General features: G+C 39.3%; 2 protein-coding genes across 5 annotated transcripts in view; both read left to right on the top strand.

Moving 5' to 3' along the window:
* Nucleotides 1-12,200, top strand: part of LOC127063671 (cytokine-like nuclear factor N-PAC) — a 31,020-nt gene extending 18,820 nt beyond the window's left edge. For both annotated transcript variants that reach the window (XM_050993687.1, XM_050993686.1), the window contains exons 10-12: nt 11,019-11,129; nt 11,249-11,693; nt 11,810-12,200. In XM_050993687.1, the coding sequence (XP_050849644.1) occupies nt 11,019-11,129; nt 11,249-11,693; nt 11,810-12,009 (756 nt within the window). In that variant the 3' untranslated portion in view covers nt 12,010-12,200. The remainder of the gene's footprint in view (nt 1-11,018; nt 11,130-11,248; nt 11,694-11,809) is intronic.
* Nucleotides 12,201-14,514: 2,314 nt separating this feature from the next.
* Nucleotides 14,515-20,016, top strand: part of LOC127063664 (AF4/FMR2 family member 4) — a 153,099-nt gene continuing 147,597 nt past the window's right edge. The window contains exon 1 of one of the 3 annotated variants that reach the window (XM_050993663.1): nt 14,515-15,140. The gene's annotated coding sequence lies outside the window, so the exon portion shown is untranslated. Of the gene's footprint in view, nt 16,098-20,016 lie in introns of all 3 variants that reach the window. The other 2 variants (XM_050993665.1, XM_050993664.1) reach the window with 2 other exon arrangements.

The raw sequence follows: 20,016 nt of genomic DNA, 5'->3' as shown, positions 1-20,016 counted from the left end.
TTTTTCCTTTTCTTTTCTTTTTTTTACAAAAATTTCAATTTCGATTCGTCTAGAAAAATAAGAGAGATGTGTTTGACCTTGTACCGTTTCGTAGGTTACGAAAAGCGCTCTCTCTCTCTCCTCTCCCTCTTTCTCTTTCATCCTAACTCCCCTTGCTCGAAGTTTCTTGCCTTGCGTCGGTCATGGTCAGGATAAAACGAACTGCTAAGGTAAGAGTTAGGATAGATTACTGTACATTATTTTACTCTGATTCGTCGAACGTAATAGACAAAAATAAAAAGAAAAGGAAAGAGAGAGAAAAAGAGAGAAATATATTTTTTTTACGAATTTAAATGATTCACATTTTTATATATACATATATGTATATATAGATATATAAACTTAGTTATTCGATCAAATGAATGCACGCATTCATTCCTATCGTTGATACTACATATGTAGAAGACAACGCGTAGGTATTATGTAAGACGATTAGAAGAAGAAATCCGTGGGCATTGGATGTATGTGTGTGTATATATATATATACACATCTACTATAAAAGCTCGTAGGCGAAATCGATACGACTTATAGTACGATGGTGTACACCGGAAGGGACTAAAGTTATCGTTTTATGGACGGTTAAATCAATGAGACTCACCAGGAGTTTCGTTTCGTTTAACTTCTAGCAACGAGAAATCTCGTTAAAATCTCCTGTTTATTCTTCAACCTATTTTCTTAACAATAAATTTACTCCATTTCCTAGAATTCGCTATTCTGAAAATTAATATAGAAATATCTAAACCGAATCAAGATTTGTAGATCGGGCTGGTTCTTTTTTTGTTTTATGAGATTTCTTTGTTTTGAACACGATTAAATGAATTTTATTGATCGAATTAAATGTCATATCATTTATATTCCATTCGTGAGTTCATATCTGTCTATTTTGAATATGATTGATCGTATTGATGATAAGAAACAGATAGTATAGATCGAAGAATATCCAAAATAAGGGGAGACAACCCTTCGAAGTGATTTAGCAATTCCTACGAGCGACCTTAACCGTGCCACGGTGAAACGAATTCGACCTCAGCCTCCTTCTCCCTCCGTAGTTACATAATGTCGTTCGCAGTCAGTTTCTCCTGAGTTCTCTCAAGCTCGAGCTGAAGAAGACGAAGAAGAAGAAGAAGAAGAGAAAAAAAAACGATGACGATGATAACGACGACGAAAGGATTGGAAAGAAAAAGAACGACGAAGAACAATGTTCTTTTCTTATGTGAACAAGAATCAAACTTACGATATCGATCGGTGAAAGGAAGAAAATAACAATGGTAAAAGGAACGCAGTGTAAAACTAGTTACTTTACTTAATTGTCGAATTCGAAGCTTTTTTCGGTGTCAAAAAAAAAAAAAAAGAAAAGATTACGCTTTTCTTTCCACTTCTTTCCAACACTTAAAAAAGATTTTACTTGGCTCGAAGGAGCTTTCAAAGCAGCGTGTAGTAGCGATCTCTGTTCTCGCAGAGACGAACAAAACGTATACCCGTTCTTTCAAGAGGGAGCACGAGAAAGTGGAGCGCGTACCGTGGGCATAATTTCTTCTTTCGGTTACGTAAGAGACGGATCGAGTATGACGAAAAGGGTTCCGTCTGCATAGCGCGAGCGTGATATTCGAACGAGTATCGCTCTCGCTCAAGGCGACGGAGAAAAAGACTCTTGAGTGACACAAAGGAATATATAAAGACAAAGGCAGTAAGAGAGAGGAAGAGAGAGAAGAAAAAGGAAAACAGAGAGAGAGAAAGAGAGAGGAGAACGTGATGATTTATTAAATAGTTACGTTTGAAATTATAGAGTAAAAAGAATCACGAATGTAAATTGAAGGAAGACGGGAGCAGATATATGCGTGCGTGCGTGCGTGCGTGCGTGCGTGCGTGCGTGCGTACGTACGTATATATGTACGAATTGTATGTATATGTGTATGTATGCGTTTATACGTGACGAGAAGGGTCGTGGTGGAAAGTAAAGAAAAGGGAAAAGAGGATGGAGTAGGGAGGTCAGAGTAGTCTGGTCGAGTCGAGCATAGAACGATCAGCTGGAAACGAGGCGACGTTGCCAAGTCGCTCCGAAAGAGCTTGCCTGGTGGTGACCGACTAGTTGGACGGATCAATAGTCGGTGGAACCGGCAACCCTGCTAGCAACTGGCTCTTTATTTATACGCGCCGAGCAAAGCACAACGGGACGGGCTCGACTCTCGTCTCGTCGGCTTCTTCTCCTCCTTCTTTCTTCCTCCTCCTCCTCCTCCTCCTCCTCCTCATCCTCCTTCTCCTTCTGTTCTTTTACGCTTCTGTCTTCTTCTATACGCTCTATCATTTTTGAAAGATTCGTTCTCTAGTGCGAAAGAGACGGAAAAAGTGAAAGAGAGAAAGAGAGAGAGAGAGGGGGGGGGAGATGAAAAAGGAAAGAGTAGGGGAAGTTGTAGTGACAGGGGTTGAGTATTCCAGGCGACCCCGAGGAATTTCGAAGCGTGAGTCTTCCTGGACTTTGCGTGAAATAACGCGAATATTTTCTCATTCCTTGGCAAACGCCCTACCGTCGATAGTTTCTCAAGGGGAATACAGATACCTCGGAATTTGGACGGCAGTCATCGAATTTCGAATATATTATATTCTCCCGTTCGAATAGTTATTCTAACCTTTTCTTTAGAGATACGATTTTAAAGTTGTTATTTTCTGTTCCTTTCTTGTCTTATTCTATTCTTTTTTTTTTTCTTTTCCCTTTTGCTTTTTTCTCCATACTTCTTTTTTTGCTCTTCTTTTATTTATTTTTCCTCTCTTTTATTTTTATTTTTCAATTCAATGTCAAAGAAAAATATAGTTTTTAAAAGATCGTAGGCGAGAGAGAGAGAGAGAGAGAGAGAGAGAGAGAGAGAGAGAGAGAGAGAGAGAGAGGGAGAGACGTTAAATTTTCTTTGACAGCCAGACTAGAAATTTTCAAGGATTTTTTTCCTCTCTCCTTTTCCGAAAGGAATACATCAAGACGCGATCTCTCGTTGAAATTTTTATTTTTGCTTCTTTTTTTTTTTTGGTGATGGGGAAAAAGCACGAACATTTGATTATGTCAATCCTAAATGTATTCCGTCGACTTTTCGAAACCATTTCTTTCATTCTATTTTTCAAAAGAAGATATTCTCCTCGTTCCAAATCAATTTCCCTAGTATGTGGTATAAAAACACACGTTTAGGTAAAAATATACTTTTTTTTTTATATTGATTGTCATGACACAGTGTTGTATGAATGAAAAGAAAAATCGTCGTCGTCGACCATTGGTCCATCGTATGTATTCATAACGACGATGGTGTGTCTCGTTAAAAGGCCAACGAGGGGGGAGGGGGAGGAGGAGGAGAAAGCACTCGTGTAACGCGACCAAGCAGAGTGACATATACACATGCGCACGCCCACGCGGAAAATACATTTTTATAATGATGTGCACGTAGAGGATCGATCGATCTTTCGTTCATTAGCTCCTCTACGCAAAGTAGCTCTGGACCTTGAAACGCGTCATTATCTATCTGCGAGCCATGTTAATTACTTCGAAGCAGCAGTGATAAACGTACCTTCTTTTCCACCTCATCGTCCTTCACCTCTTCCTCCTCCTTCTCCTCCTTATTCTCTATCTACTGACGTTTTACTCACGTTAATTCTTTCTTCCTCTCTTTGTCCCTCTCTATCTCGTGATCTTGCCAAAGTCGCAATAAGAGATAGACGAAAATTAATGCCCTGATGCATCCGGCGACGATCGGAGCCAGCTTTCATCTTCCTTTTTCTATCGACGAGATCTCGAAGTACCGGGAAATCCCAAAATGGATTATCCGTTCGAGCTCGATCTTAACTTCATTTTATCTTAACTTTAAGTGTCCTAATCGTCTTTCAACTTTCATATCCTTTTATATATGATTTCTTTTTAATAACTTCTCCGATACTATATATTTTTCTTTCTTTCTTTTTTTTTTTTCTTATCTTATCTTTTTTTTTTTTGTATTGATCCAATCTTCGTTCTAATCTACAGGGAATTTTTAAAAGAAAATTGTATTTTAATTTGCACTCGCATCGATCATTTCAATTACTTACAATATTTATGAAAGGAAATATTTATCAGTATCTGTTGATGTTTTGTCACGTTGTATTACAAACATTATTCTAATGGATACATCAAATTTAATAGGGATCGAAGAGAAGCAAGTTTAAATACGGTGAACTAGTAGGTCCTCTCAAAAGCATGCTCGAGTTTGTGACGTCTTCCTAAAGGAAAATCTGTAGAGTTGCATGAAAGGAGGTCACTTTTTTCTTTTCTGTTTTCCTTTCCTTCCTTTTTTTTTTCCCCTGTCGGTTCCCATACAAACAAAATCCAAGTCTCATTCGTAATCCTCCTACACTTTCACGAGCCTTCATCCACCAAGTTCCTTTTCTCAACACGTTCTATAGACGTTCGTTTATATCTGTCCTATGTACGTATATATATGTATGTATGTATCCGTAGCTTTGTATATACCGTTGTACGAGAATGTTCTTAGGAGCCATAGCTATCAAAATTAACTATATGCTTTAGCGTGCGTTCACCGTGAGCCACGGCAAGAGGTCGATATACTCGTCACTCCACGAACTCCCCTTGCTATCGCTCTAACTCGCTAACTCGCTTCCACCGTTCACCCGCCTACGCATGAAAGCTTTTTCTTTTTTTCACCTTGCACTAACATTAGTTTTCTTAAACTTTTTCGTTTTCTTTCTCGTTTTCTTTCTCGTTCTCCAACATCGTTAAAACGTCTCTCCGAGTTTCTCGGAGTTAAAATTTTTATCGAGAAAGATCTATTTTTCTATGTATATATATATATATATATATATATATATATATATATATATCAATAATAAGTTTATATAAAGTTTCGAAGATTAGTCAATTAAAATGCAAAAGTTTCCTTACTTCAGTTAGACGATTTAATTATTATAAAAAGAGAAAATTTTATAGACGCATACGCAAGTGTATATTAAATCGCTTGTATTGTTTCAATATTGTTTAAGTAAAAGGATTAGTTGATTTTGCGATTGAGTAATAAATTTTTCATGGAAAACATGATCGTAACTCGAACAAGTATATCATGACTAAGCACCGAGGGAACGTGTTCCGCTTTAAAATTTGCATCATTCGCAGAAAGGAAGGTGGGTAGAGTAGATAGATAGGAAGATAGGTTGTTAGTAGGTAGGTAGAAAGATCTAGTAGCTAAAGAGATAGATTGATTGTACCGTGTAAGACTTCCTTTTTTAAATACAAGTAGGTGTGGTGCTCACCTGAAAAAGGTAAACTTATACTACGTACCTATAACACCTCCTACGTATGGAATTCCGCTTTCATATGAAGTTCTTTTGCGTGGGAGAATTCCTTCTCTGTTTTATAAATATATATATATATATATATATATATATATATATATATATACATACATATATACACACACACCTTTCTTTCCTTTCATTTACAAACAACAAAACGCAAGATCGTGCTATGGATTCTCTATAGTAACCGTATATCTATATCGATTCTAATCGTTCGACTTTGTATCATTGCGAGCTCTCGTTTTGTAACATGCTTCGGATTTCCCTATCTCTTTCTTCTTAGCGTAAAAACGGAGGAAACGTTTAAGCAGAGAACGCGATCGAGCGTGAAAGTGTCGTCTATATACGTTCTCGACTCTTCTTCGCATCGTCGCCTCGAACGCGTTTGCTGCGTTTAATCGAAAAAGAGGATGAGGAGGAGGATGAGAGAGAGAGAGAGGGGGGGGGGGGGGGGGGGACCCTTTTATCGTTGAGACGCTTTTAATCCTTCTTCTTTTCCTTCTCCTCCATCTCCTTCTTCTCCTCCTTGATCCGCTTGGACACTTAACGACGTAGCAGAAGAAGTAAAATCTTCGAGCAGCAAATGTTCTTTCTCCCAACCCGGCTACTCTACTATTTACTCAAGTATTATATTCTCAAGCTTATGCGTATTGTATGTGTGTATTTGCAAACATGTAGAGAGAAAACACTTTGCGGTTGCGTCGAGTAATCGGTGCCAAGCAGACCGCGAACCCCTCTCGAAGACCTTCGAAATTTTTCATCCTACTCTTCCACGACATATGTACTTTTCTCTCGCTCGCTCTCTCTCTCTCTCTCTCTCTCTCTCTCTCTCTCTCTCTCTCTCTCTCTCTCTCTCTCTCTCTTTCTCTATGTGTTTTCTCAGTTCAAGGTCGTTTCTCGTCGCATTGCGTGAATTCGATGTGTGCGTGTATGTGAGAAAATTTCACGATCATGTTGATTTTCTTCAGAAGAAAATTGAAAGAAAACCTTGAGACTTTATAGTAGAAAATTAAATTAGTTCATGTCTTAGAAATGAAGAAGCTTTAATATTGGATTAATCGAACGATAGGTATAAAATAATTCTTTCTTTTTTTTTATACTTACATATTTGATCTTGGAAATGGTGTGTAGGAAATATCATGACTTAGGAAGACTTAGGAAAAACCAAAAGTTCAAAGTATTTCTTACTTATTGTTAATTCTTCTTTAACCATTACAATCGTATCGGTTTACAACGATAAGGAATTATCCTACTGTGTCGTATTAATGATAGTATCCTGATAATAATGGTGTTTTTATTTGTTATTTGGAATTTGTGCTTTCCTGGGTCTCCCTTAAACGTGACTGCTGTAATATGTACATGAATGCATACGCTACATTTTCAAGGTTCATGGAAAGATACGATTGTGTGTGTTATACATACATACATACATACATACATACATACATATATATATATAAATTTGTTCGATGCTTCGAGCTTCCTTGGCTTCGACAAGTCGTCGAATAAAACGACGCGTCGATGATTACGAACGTGATTCGAGTTGGCAATTTGATTGGAATATCGATCGAGCTACGATCGACCAAACGTCCTTTCGCACATTCATAAATTCTCTATATCTGTATACGCGTATGCATGTGTATTAACGATATCTCGGTTAGACGCCCATATATTCTCAGAATTTCTCCCACGCAAGCAAAAATATGTTGGAGCGAAATTAAGGATTCAAAAGCGAAATTCTGTATACAATATTCTAAATCCGAATTTTATCCGAATTCATGTTGATTATTTCAAAAGTTTCAATTCTAATAAATATGGAAATGTTTATATTCAAATAAGAAACGAATTATTGAGTCAATTCATACTGATGCAGCAATAACAGCAGTTTCCATAACGGCAGTTATTCTTTCATACACGTTGCTTATTATTTATGAAAAAGAGCATTACAACTAAGCTAAGCGTTTTATTATCGCTGTCTTCTGCGGCGGTAGCATTGCAATAGCGATAACGTTTTTTTTTTTTTATATATCGTTTGTTGAGATAAGCGAAAGATAAGCGATGTCGTGTTTCAAATTCTAAAAGCACACCTCTTCGATCAGTTTCGATTTAAAAAAAAAGAAAAAAAAATGAAAAAATATTGACAAACCTCGAAGGCACTCGGCAAAAAATTATTAATATCGTTTAGATATCAATTGTTTCCTTCAAAAGATAATGTATAAAAATATTTAAAAAAAAAAAAAAGAAAAACATCTTTAATCGAATTATTATCGAGTCGATGATTCGAATCGCCCGCCAATTCGAAACTCGAAAAGCACCGATGATGATAACCCGGATTCGTCACTTCCGGGACGAATCTGAACGCTCTGGAAATCGCGCGTAAACGTGGCAACGAGGCCGTTGAAATGACGAATGCCGTCGCATTGTATCCGCGTACGTCACGAGAAAGAAGGGGAGGACAGGAGAAGACAAAAAATGTTTATTGAATTCTCTCTCTCTCTCTCTCTCTCTCTCTCTCTCTCTCTCTCTCCTTGTTTTCTTCTTATCTTCGTACTCGTTAGTTTCCTCGCATTCCTCGTTTTATTTCTTCGAAACGTGTCGGATCGTAACGACATGTGCCACACGAGAAGATGAGCATAATGATTTCAAACGATAAGTCGACTGTGACGAGCGTGTTATTGCTTTCTCGTAATTCAAAAAAGAAGAGGAAAGGAAAGAAAAGGAAAAAGATAGAGAAAGATAGAGATAACGTGCGTGCACGAAAGAGAGGAAGAAACTTTAGCGCCACTTTAGCCGATAGTCACGTACGCGACGAGTCACTAAAAACGTCTTCGAATTTCTTTTTCGAATTTGTGACGTAACACCATGACGGCCATCTTTTCGCAACGGTACTAACAACTTGCTTCGGTACGTTTAGGAAACTACCGTACGAACGATCGTTCCAAGTTTATTCAACGCAGAATATCCATGCCGCATCTGCGGCTTCCGGTCGAACAACCAAGCGAAAACCAGACAACTTCCTCTTACCGGGTCGATGTATTATTTGTCAAGCGATGTCGAAGAGAGAGAGAGAGAGAGAAAGAGATACCCGTATATCGATAACAAAGGATATTAACGTTTAAATACTTTCTTCATTTTTCTTCTCTTTTCTTTTCTTCTCTCTCTCTCTCTTTTTTCTCTCTTTTTTTCCCCTTATCAGATTAAGCGAACTAGAAATTGGAAAAGTTGTAATTTTCCTAGGAGAGTCGCCATTTTATTATTTTCATGACCAACGAGCACACGTGAAGAATTTCAAGGTCTAAAGTGTTATAAGAAATATTTGCGTATCTTCTTGCGCATTCCTTTGCCTCGTTTACAAACATTGCGTACGTGTATACGTAAAAGAAAAGAACGAGATCGAGAAAGAATATATTTACGTAAAAAAAAACATGGTTAGATTACTAATATGAGAAGGAGAAGGGGTAGGAGGGAGAGGAAAAGGAAAATGGTGTATCTTTATCAGCTATTAAAGATGGCGGCGGATGTGTTGATTCGTTTGTAATAATGCCTTGGATCTGACCGAATGACCGGTTGTACTTTTTTCTCTCTTTTCTTTTTTTTTTCTTCACGTCATATTCTCACAGTATCTTTTTACGAAATCTTTTGGACGACTATGACGACCATGTATTTTTTCTTAGAGCACACGTCTCGTTTTATTTATATTACGGAAGTTATGGAAACGTTAAGCGTGAAAGGGAGAATTCATATTTTAGATGCAAATAACTCTCGTAATAATGTGCTCTCGACCTCTCCGACGAGCGTAAACACGCGTCATCACGTATAATATATTGTGAACGATGAGAAGGAGAAAGAGGAGAGTAGGAGAGCAGAAGCAAGAGAGACGGAGGGGTCGTTGGGAAAGAGAGAAAGAGGGAAAGATTAAAAGAGGGCTGGGCAAGCGAAACGAACGAACGAACGAACGAACGAACGAACGAACGAACGAACGAACGAACGAACGAACGAACGAACGAACGAACGAACGAACGAACGAACGAACGAACGAACGAACGAACGAACGAACGAACGAACGAACGAACGAACGAACGAACGAACGAACGAACGAACGAACGAACGAACGAACGAACGAACGAACGAACGAACGAACGAACGAACGAACGAACGAACGAACGAACGAACGAACGAACGAACGAACGAACGAACGAACGAACGAACGAACGAACGAACGAACGAACGAACGAACGAACGAACGAACGAACGAACGAACGAACGAACGAACGAACGAACGAACGAACGAACGAACGAACGAACGAACGAACGAACGAACGAACGAACGAACGAACGAACGAACGAACGAACGAACGAACGAACGAACGAACGAACGAACGAACGAACGAACGAACGAACGAACGAACGAACGAACGAACGAACGAACGAACGAACGAACGAACGAACGAACGAACGAACGAACGAACGAACGAAACATTCGCTTCGACACAAACACAACGCGCGACGGTCAACCGATAATCGGCCATGTACGTTTCGTAGAGAAGAAATTTCTATTTCTCGGGAAGGAAACGTCCTTCCGGGCCATAGCACCTACCGAGCGGTCGACCTCGTCCTAGATAAAGGCATTTCATACGAAAAAATGCAAGCTTATTGATAAAAAGAGAGAGAGAGAGAGAGAGAGAGGGAGAGAGAGAGAGATTGCGTTATAGTAAAATATAGCAACACACGTTGAAAGCCGACGAAAATTGCAAGCAATCCCTATAGGTATTCTAACGAAGGAGCTAAGCAACACGAGTACGTACTAAGGAAACTGTACGTACTACGAGGACAGCATCTCGAGAAATCCGAAACGACCTCATCTCGCTTCGTGTCGCGTCGACGAGTAACACAGCCATTTTTGTGTTCTACGACGCGTTCTAAGGCGTTACGAAACTTCCAGAGAATTCTATGCGAGAACTGCGCATCGTGTTGTACCTTTTTTTCATGTTCTCTTTTTCTTTCCCTTTTTTAAGAGAGCTATATACGCGTGTGTACGTGTATGTACATTTATATATATATAAATATATATATAAATAAATATATGTAAATATATATATTTATATAGATACGCGAAATCATTGGCTCGATCTCTTCGCGAGAACACGCTGGAAAGCGCTACAAAAGCCACATGAGAATTTCTACCTAACGAGGTGCGATTAAGAGAGAAACGCGCACGGCGATCCCTCGTAATGGCGCCGTTTGTCGATGTGGCCAACGTCCCGTGACCGTTTTCACCGCTTCGTAGCCGTCCGGAAGTCGACGCGACGACGAGAACGAAGCGAGACGAATCGTTCCTCGTTGTGGCGCCATCTCTCGGTCTTTCAAACTCTATCCGTTGCTTTCAACTGTTTTATACGTCAACGGATGACGCCACGATGCTTTTTAAGCGGATTAGTCAGTAGCGGATTATTCAAGTCCAATGCTCAGAGGAAATGCTATAGAAAAGAGATTTTTAAGCGTCTTCCATCGACGATCGATTCTCGAAAGATTCGTCAAATAATCTTTTACTTGATCATCATGATAATAAAATTTATAATTATAATCAAAATGTTGACATCACATTTTATCAGTCGCAAAACGACTATACGACGTATGTTATTTATTTGCTTTTTAGTGTGCGGACTTTGTAAAGGCTGGAGCAGAGCAAGGATTAACACCTTCGGATGTCGTATTGGCAGCTGACATAACGTTTTCTTGCGTTGCTGATCCACAAGCTGCAAAGGATGTAAGTATAAATCAAGAATCGAGAAAGAAGTCAAAGGAATTTATCTTTGAAGTAGTAAAAGGTCAGCCGGCAAATGGATCGACGTTGTATCAACAAAATCCGTAACTTGAATCTTTCAGATGGTTTTTGGTAACTGCGGCGTATTGATGGAAATATCCTCTGACAAGGGTTACGTTGAAATGACAGGAATAGATGCGGAAACGTCACAGGATATCGCCGAGGCGATAAACGCCAAGGGTGGCCGTTACCTTGAGGCACAAGTGCAAGGTAGCAAAACCCAAGCACAGGAAGGCACATTGGTCATTCTTGCGGCTGGAGATCGTACGCTTTTCGACGATTGCCAATCGTGTTTCGAGGCTATGGGTAAAAACAGTTTCTATCTTGGCGAAGTTGGTAACGCGTCCAAGATGAACCTCGTGCTTCAGCTAATGGCTGGTGTAACATTGGCGGGTCTTGCCGAGAGTATGGCTCTTGCCGATCGAGCGGGACTTCAACAGAAAGACGTTCTTGAGGTTTTAGAGTTAACCTCCCTAGCTTGTCCAGCGATTCTTGACAAAGGAAAGGGTAAGGGATCGAAATATAAATTATTGAGTATATCTCGATGAAATTGTATTTTTTAATACAACACACAACTAATTATATGACAGATCAACGATTAACGATCTCGTCCTTGATTTTAGCCATCATCGAGGGTGGTTTCCCGACACAACTACCGCTCCAACATATGCAGAAAGATCTTAGACTATCGTTAGGAATGAGCGATCAGCTCGAACAACCTCTACCCCTCGCTGCAGCAGCGAACGAGGTTTACAAGCATGCGAAACGCCTCGGTTATGGGGAACACGATGCATCGGCTGTTTACATCAGAGCCAGGTTCTAAGGGAGAACAACGTTGTCGGGCTTTTGCTAAGATCATATTTATTGCAATACCTAACGTTGTTTCCCAGCGCTAAGAGAGAGGATTAATTAAGTGCGTCAATTTGTCGCGAAAATCGGTAATGTCATATATCGAGATGGAAATGGAGAAAGAGCCAAATATGAAGCAAGAGAGAGAGAGAGAGAGAGAGGGAGGGAGGGAGGGAGAGAGGGAGAGAGAGAGAGAGAGAGAAAAAAAGAACCAAGAAATGCATGCACGTAAAAAGCAAGCACATACGATGTCGAGTATATATTCTGACATGTATACTTTTGTCGAGGAAGATGAAGACGCATTTATCGTTGGAACACGTATCGACATTTTACGAAAGATCGGACCAATAAGTTTGAAAAATTAAAAAGATATTGACGAGTGGGCCATCGAGAAGATACACACGACGAGAAAAATGATAAATAACGGATCTCTTCCTATCTTCGTGACCGAAATTAATCTACACATATGTATACGTAGACGTACATATATACATATATACATATATACATATCGGAACGTCACGATTTGTCGTACTTTTAATACATTGAGGAAGCTATTGTCGAAAAAAGGGAGAGAAAATTATACGTAACGTGATACACATATGTATGTATGTATGTATTTATATGTGTATACCTGTTTGTTTATATATATATGTACTATGTTTATTGTCGTAGATAGTAGTCACGTGACATTTTTCTCCATGCGGTTATATTCGCAACGCGATTAGTAGATATTCGTTCTTTCATGAAATGTGATGCAAGACGCGAGTCGATGGTTATTCTCTCGAGTCACGTCCTGTCGCTACTATGTAAGAAAGAACGTCGAATCGAAGAGGAGACTCGGGACGCGTCGAAAATGTGCCTTACGTTGCTACACGACGCAAAAACTTCCTTAGAAAAGACGTTCAATAATTCTGAAAGTTCGCTTGCGCGTTTCGAGAGAGCATTAACCAACGATCGACAGCGCTTAATGCGTCTTATGTGTAATCCTTATATAGATGTATAGATGTGTAGATTATATCTATGAAAGAATGAATTCTGCTACTCGTCAAAAATTTCTAATTTGGAAATTGTGCGTCTGTCCCGTAATTGTGCGCATGTAAAAGCCACTGTGCGAAAGAAGAAAGGCAAAGAATAGAGCAGGCGCACATTTCCTGTTCTTTATTTCTTTTTTTTTCTTTTTTTTTTTTTTCCTTTTTTTTTTTTCTTTCTTTTAAGAGGAATCTCTTACTTATTTTGAAAGTTTTATCATCATTATTGTATCATTAAATATATCTTTACTCTATCTTCTGTAAAGTTTTATTTTGACCGAGTCGTTGTCTGTCTCTCGAATGTTGAGTCGATATGCGGGAACAACGATTTTCGATGGTTTCTGTAACAAAGAGAAAAAAAAACAAAGAACATATTAAGAAATTACTTATAAAAGTATCTGTATTAATTGAAAATATTCTTTCGTTAATGATTATAACGATAATAATGAAAAAAAAAAAAAGATGGCATTTTTTTAGCAATGCTTTTATTCTCCAGTATCAAAATGTAAGGAAAGTAGAGCAATGGAAAAGATCAAATTCGATGGTATTCCCTGTTCGTTTTATAGATTTTCGACAATTTGTATCTTAAATAAGCTCTGAAAGCGATTAGAAATTATTTAGAAGGGGAATGCGAGTGAGCAGTATATTCGTCATGTTCGTACATATGGATCTCTCGTCAGCGTTATTTTCTTCGTAAGAAGAAAAAGTAAGAACGGAAGTAAAGGAATGAAGATAGTAAAGCTCGTGACGTTTTATTTGTGTAGGAGAAAGAAATTTTTTGTTTTTGATGCGTGGGAAATTGCGTAGCGTATGGCTATCGGTGGCTGCGCGCCATATCACATATTGTATATGTAATTAGAGATACACTAGATACAGCTTCACTCAATTATAAACGTTACAATGAAACATTGTACGCGTAAGAAAAAAGAAATGGAAACGGTGGAGATAAAAATTATAAAATATATTCTATGGATAGGTATGGCGGCAAAAAGAAGTTATATATATATAAATATAAATAAATAAATATATATATACATATATATATCTATATATATATATCTATATATATATATATACACACACACACATATAGCTAGTAAAGGATAAAAAGATAAAAAATCCATAAGGAAAAGAAGAAGACGAAGAAGAAGAAACGAAGGAAAAGAAATTTAGCGTATGTGCGATCGGGTGAATTAGAATGCACGATGGTGGGTCACGTGCGTTATGCCGTAATAACACAGGCATTACATGTTTTATCACGAAATACACTGGTTTTTGAATAAATATCTATTTGAATTAACGATCTTAGATATTGGATATTTACAGGTAATCAACGTAACTATCAAGTAGTACTGTTGTAGTTTTATCTATTTACGTATGTATTTTTAGAGTGTAGTAGTTCCCTTGAAATTTAGGTTATAACGTATATATATATATATAGCATATCATATATACACACGCATATATATAGCATGTTAACGAAAAAAAATATATATACGTTTATTGTCAAAGTAAGAAGAGTAAGAAGAGTAAGAAGAAAAAAAAGCAAAAGAAGCAAAAGAAAACAGGTGATACCGTTCAAATTTCGCGGAAAGTAGGAAAGATCGGCGTGCGCACGCGTTCGTTAAGTGTAGCGTAGGAAGGAGCACGCGCGTCAAGTGAGAGAGAGAAAGAAAAAGGTGTGTGTGTGAGAGAGGGAGAGGGAGTGGGACGGAGATAGGCTCGCGAACATACGGTGCTGCTCGCGGTGAGGGGTGGGGTGGGGAGGGCCGCCGAGCGATGACACCTGTGGCTCGGCCCCCACGATCAGTTCAGCCGCGACCGTCCACGCGCCGTCTTTATTGTACGTTTACACGCGACCGAAACGCGACGCATATATAGACGCATATAAATACAGTGTGGTAGTAAACATACGTAGTGTACAAAGAAAAACAAGGGACGAATATCAAGACTTGTGTAAAAGACAAATGAATACGACATCGTCGTGCGTCAGCAGATTTTCTCAAAAGACGTCGAACGACGGTCATTCGTACCGCCGTCGCGACGCTCCTATAACGGCGAAACAAGGATATCAGTAAGATCACGAATATATTTACTTATTATCATTTTCATCGACTCGCTCGAAAATATCATTCGGAACTTCGTAATAGTCTCGATTCGACATTGATATTATCCCTCTACTCGCGTTACATACGCCTCTTGTTTATCCGTTTTCTATTCCCTCTCCCACTCCCAACCTCCCTACCTCTCTCTCCCTCCCCTCCCTCTCTCTCTTTCTCATTCTGTGACGTCGTAGTATCTCTTTCCAATTCGATCCTAACCCGTCGCCGCGTCGTTCGTGCGCATCGATGTCTTTTTAGAAAGCAAGATATCGTTAACTATACACATCCCTGCTTGCTTAGCAACGCATAGAGGTTTTCAGGGCAGCCTAGCGGAGATCGAATATTATTTTAAACGAATATACTTTGCGATCGATGAAATTTCTGATAGTAATTCGAAAAAGAAATATTAAAGAAAAGAGAGAGAGAGAGAGAGAGAGAGAGATAAATGTCTTAAATACTTTATCGATGCGAAGTTGGATGATGGCGTTGACGTCGATTTCCCGCTCGATAGTCGATTGTCTTCTTTCGAGTTTGTAACATCTGTGCTCAGCGCGCTCTGTCAAAGTGGACGTATGTACTTCGGTCGTTTAAACGAGGACGCAGACAGATCGAGTCGAGTACACATATGTATGTTTACTTGTGTCTTTCTTCTTTGGTTTATCACCGTCCCTAGCTGCGTGTGTGTGTATATATATATATATCTTTCTTATACGTGTACTTGCGAATACGATTGTAGGTGTGTCGAGTGTATCGTTTCTTCTTTTCCTTCAGTCACGATCGTATATTTGAAATATATCGACCAATAATCGCGCTCACCGATAGCCTTTACTTCCGTTCTAACCTCAAATCGGCGATAGTCGTAGAATTGGATCGAGAAGCGCGTGTCGTCGTTCATCCCTCGATTACCACGTGACGATGGATGATTAGAGGTAAGGTTTCCTACTGCTTAACTCGAGAAGCCTTTACGATTTGTTTGCGAACACATTAGGGATAAACAAACGAAGCGACGCTTACTCATGTACGATACGAGAGATCGGTAGTTAGTAGCATTTAGATGGTTCCATTAACACGATGTTAAAACGTCGAATAAGAAAGCGACTTTCGATTGGATGTACGGCAGTGTTTCTCTATTTCACGCAAAGCGTGATTCTACGTTATCTTTTATTTTTTTTTCTCTATCTATCTATGTATCTATATATATATGTGTCTTTGTCTGTCTATATATAGATATATAGTACCTCGCATACGTAACAGAAAATTATTTGAATAAGCGCGGGAAAAGAAAGGAAAAAAAGATGTCGACGAATATTCTCTAGCTGTCATTTGAAAGTTCGATAATACGATGTATATGCCCTAGGAAAAAAAACGGTCATGCGTGTTCTCAATGACGAATCGACGAGACTGAGATAATCCGTCGATCACCTTCGACCTATCATCGATCGATACGTTGCATTTAAACCAAACCAGTCGAGAATATCGCTACGACATGTTTTTTTTCTTCTTTTCTCCATTTTTCTCTTTGCATGCTTGTCGACGATAAGATGAGAACTTGACATTTGATGTTCTAAGAGATACGGATTAATTAATAAATACGAGACATACGTGACATACACGCAGAGAGAACGAGAGAGAGAGAAAGAGAGAAAAACAGACAGACAGACACGCGCAAGACGTGCCACTGTTTCAGGTTCGAGGATTTTTCTTATCTATTTCTAAGCTCGTCGATTAAACAGAACGCGTTAAACAAACCAATCGTCATAAGCAAATAATACCAGTTCGATACGTCCGCCATGTTTATTATTATCTCAACAAGAAACGAAATCCGATCTCTATCGTAATAACTCGTACTCGTAACATTTAGCATTGTGTTTTGGATTAAGACGACGAGAGAAAAAGAGAAGAAAAATAAAAGAGAGAAACAAGGAAAAGGCAAAAAAGAAGGGAGAAAAAAAGAAACGAGGAACGAGCAAAGACGTCGACGAAAATAAAAAAGTAAACAAGACAGATAATATATACATAATCGGAGGACACACGCTTAAGAAAGTAAAGAGAACAGAAAGGAATTCGTGGAAAACTAAATCGTTCTTGCTCGGTAGGTCGACGCTACACAAACGTAACGCATTTTTTTCTCTCAGCCACGGTAGAAACAGAGAGAGGGAGAAAGAGAAAGAGAGAGAGACAGAAAGAGAAAGAAAGAAACTACATCACGCATACGCGCTTGCGCGCGCGTCCGAAAACATAACACAAGCAAAGAGTAAGAGAGACGAAAAGAGAAAGAGAGATGAAGTCGCTTAGTAGCGAGAAATCCGGTGAATCGCGAGCGCGCGCCACCTTACGACGACTGCTTCGGTCGTCTTCGAGGCCGATCGTCCCGTGTGTAACGACGCGTCGTCTTCGTCGTGTCGTGCCTTTGAAAAATAGCTCGCGACGCGCGTTATCCCTCCTCTCTTCTCTCTCTTTTTCTCTCTCTTTCTTTCTCTCTTTCTTTCTTTCTCTCTTTTTCTCTTTCTCTCGTTCTCTCTCGCTCGCACGTTCGGTGTACGTGCTCGCGCGTGTAAATAAACGCGCGTGGAGCCGCAAAGTAGGAGGAGGAGTGGGGAAGAGGACGTGGAGGGGAAAGAGGTTTGCTATCTGTCTCTTTTACGAAGAAGCTCGAAAAGATCTCGAGCGTGTTTCGTCTTTCCTCTTCTTCCTCTTCTTCCTCCTCGCAGTTCGATCCGAGTAAGTCGCGCGTTCTCACATACATACACATATACACGCGTGCGCAACTTAACGTTCGTACCTACACATCTATCCGTCTATCCATCCATCCATACACACACACAACACACAACACACAACGTACGTACGTATGTATGATATATATATATATATACGTACGTACATACTACAAATATAGATAGATAGAATAGTATATACGTACGGTGTTATATACATACCTACATATACATGTATTACGCACAAGCGATCGCGTGTGAGTAGGCGCACGTATCGCCGTCTCGCTCACGAATGATGGCGAAGGCGGTAGCGGGGGTGGGAGGTAAGAAAGGGGGGGAAGTCCGCGAGGAGCCTGGAGAATGGCCTGGGAGGGAAAGGGGAAAGGTACGGCGTTGGTAACGCGCCGCGGACGGATTTCGTTCGCGAGTCTCTTTAGTGGGGAATCGAACCGGTTAACGCGGATTGGCTTATATTCGAGAAGCGTAATCCAACGTGAAAATTAACTTATTTGTCGTATATCTTCTCTGTTGTGTTTGTCTCTTGTTCTCCTCTCTTTATACGTATATATATATATATCACACATATATACACATATATATACATATATATATATAGATCTTGTTGTTCTCTAACGGCGCCATGTAAGTGTATTTCTCTCTCTCTCTCTTTCTCTCTTTTTTTTCTTGAATCATTTTTTAATGACTCTCCGTTCTGTTATTCTTGAAATGTTTTCTTCCATCAAACCGTCTCTTTCTCTCTTTTGTATTTTTCCTCGTATTTTTTTTTCTCTCTCTCTCTCTCTCTCTCTTTTTTTCATGAATCATTTTTAACGATTATCAGTCCTATTGCTTTTGAAATGTTTTCTTCCAACAAACTTTGTCTCTCTCTCTCTCTCTCTCTGTTTCTTTTTCTTTTATTCTTTTCCCTCCCTCTCTCTCTCTTTCTCCATCTTTGATATAGATTAAGTTAGATCGCGCATTGGCGTAGTAATTAAAAATTCCGCGGTAACATACGATAACGTTGATTAGCTTCGACGTTAAAAAAGATTTTGCGATTTCTATGCACGTCGTCGTCATCCTTCCGTTTTGTTTCATCAAGTATCGTTTTCGACGAACGACTGGACGGCTTTTTCCTTTCCTTTTTTATTTCTTTTTTTTTTTTCCTTTTTTGCTTTGCGATCGTTCTAAATACCAAGGAAGACGTTGACCGTACATAAAATGTATAACGACAAGGGTAAGAGGATCGAGGCAAATCATTATTCGATTCTTCGTTTCCGATGTATTTTTTTAAAAGCAAAGTAAACATCCGGAAAAATCGAGAAGTATACGAGCTTTTCTCGATCGGTCGGTCGGTCAGTCAGTGGATCGATAAATCGATTAATCGAACGAATCGTCCAAGAGCTAGCTTTGTCAGTCAGCGATTTTCTTCCGGGGAAAAGGAAGACGGCGGAACGATTCGAGTAAAAAGAAGTAAAAAGAAAAAAAAGAAACATAGAGAAGAGAGAAGGAGATAGAAAGAAAAAGAATTAAAAGAATTATCGTAGAATTGTTGATTTTCTCAATAGTCGTCGTCGTTCTCCTTTTTCTTTTCTTTTCTTTTTTTTTTGTTCTTCCCTTTCCATTTTATTGTTATTTATTTATTATTATTATTTTTTTAATCCCATTGTTCCGAAAAGAGAAAGAAAGAGAAATAGATAGTAGACACGAGCGATCCTCAGCTTTGCCTCCTCGAGATACAATCGCCGTGTCAGGCTCGGCGTACGACGTCCTTGAATCGCGTAACGCTTTTACTCGGCCGACTCTTGCGCTCGGCTTCGACCGAGCACTCGACCGGAGTGCTTTCGTGCCGCGCCGGAATCTCCTTCGCGCGAAATAAAATCCGGAAGGTAGTCTCTATCGTAAAGTTCTACGTCGTCGAATGACTTTCGATTTTCTTGAAAGCGCTCAACATCTTTTTCAGATCTGTATACTTTAGAATATCTATAAATCGGGATGCATCGGAACGCTTTACGGCGAACTTCAAAGTATATTCTATCGAAAATGTCAGCGACTAGTAACGAGACAGTGTGAGAGAGAAAGAGAGAGAGAGAGACAGAGAAAGAGAGATGGAAATAGAGAGAAAGAATACAAG

Source organism: Vespula vulgaris, chromosome 5, assembly GCF_905475345.1.
Source record: "Vespula vulgaris chromosome 5, iyVesVulg1.1, whole genome shotgun sequence".
Taxonomy (NCBI): domain Eukaryota; kingdom Metazoa; phylum Arthropoda; class Insecta; order Hymenoptera; family Vespidae; genus Vespula; species Vespula vulgaris.
Note: the sequence above shows the minus strand (reverse complement) of the source record. Positions and strands in the feature narration are given on the sequence as shown.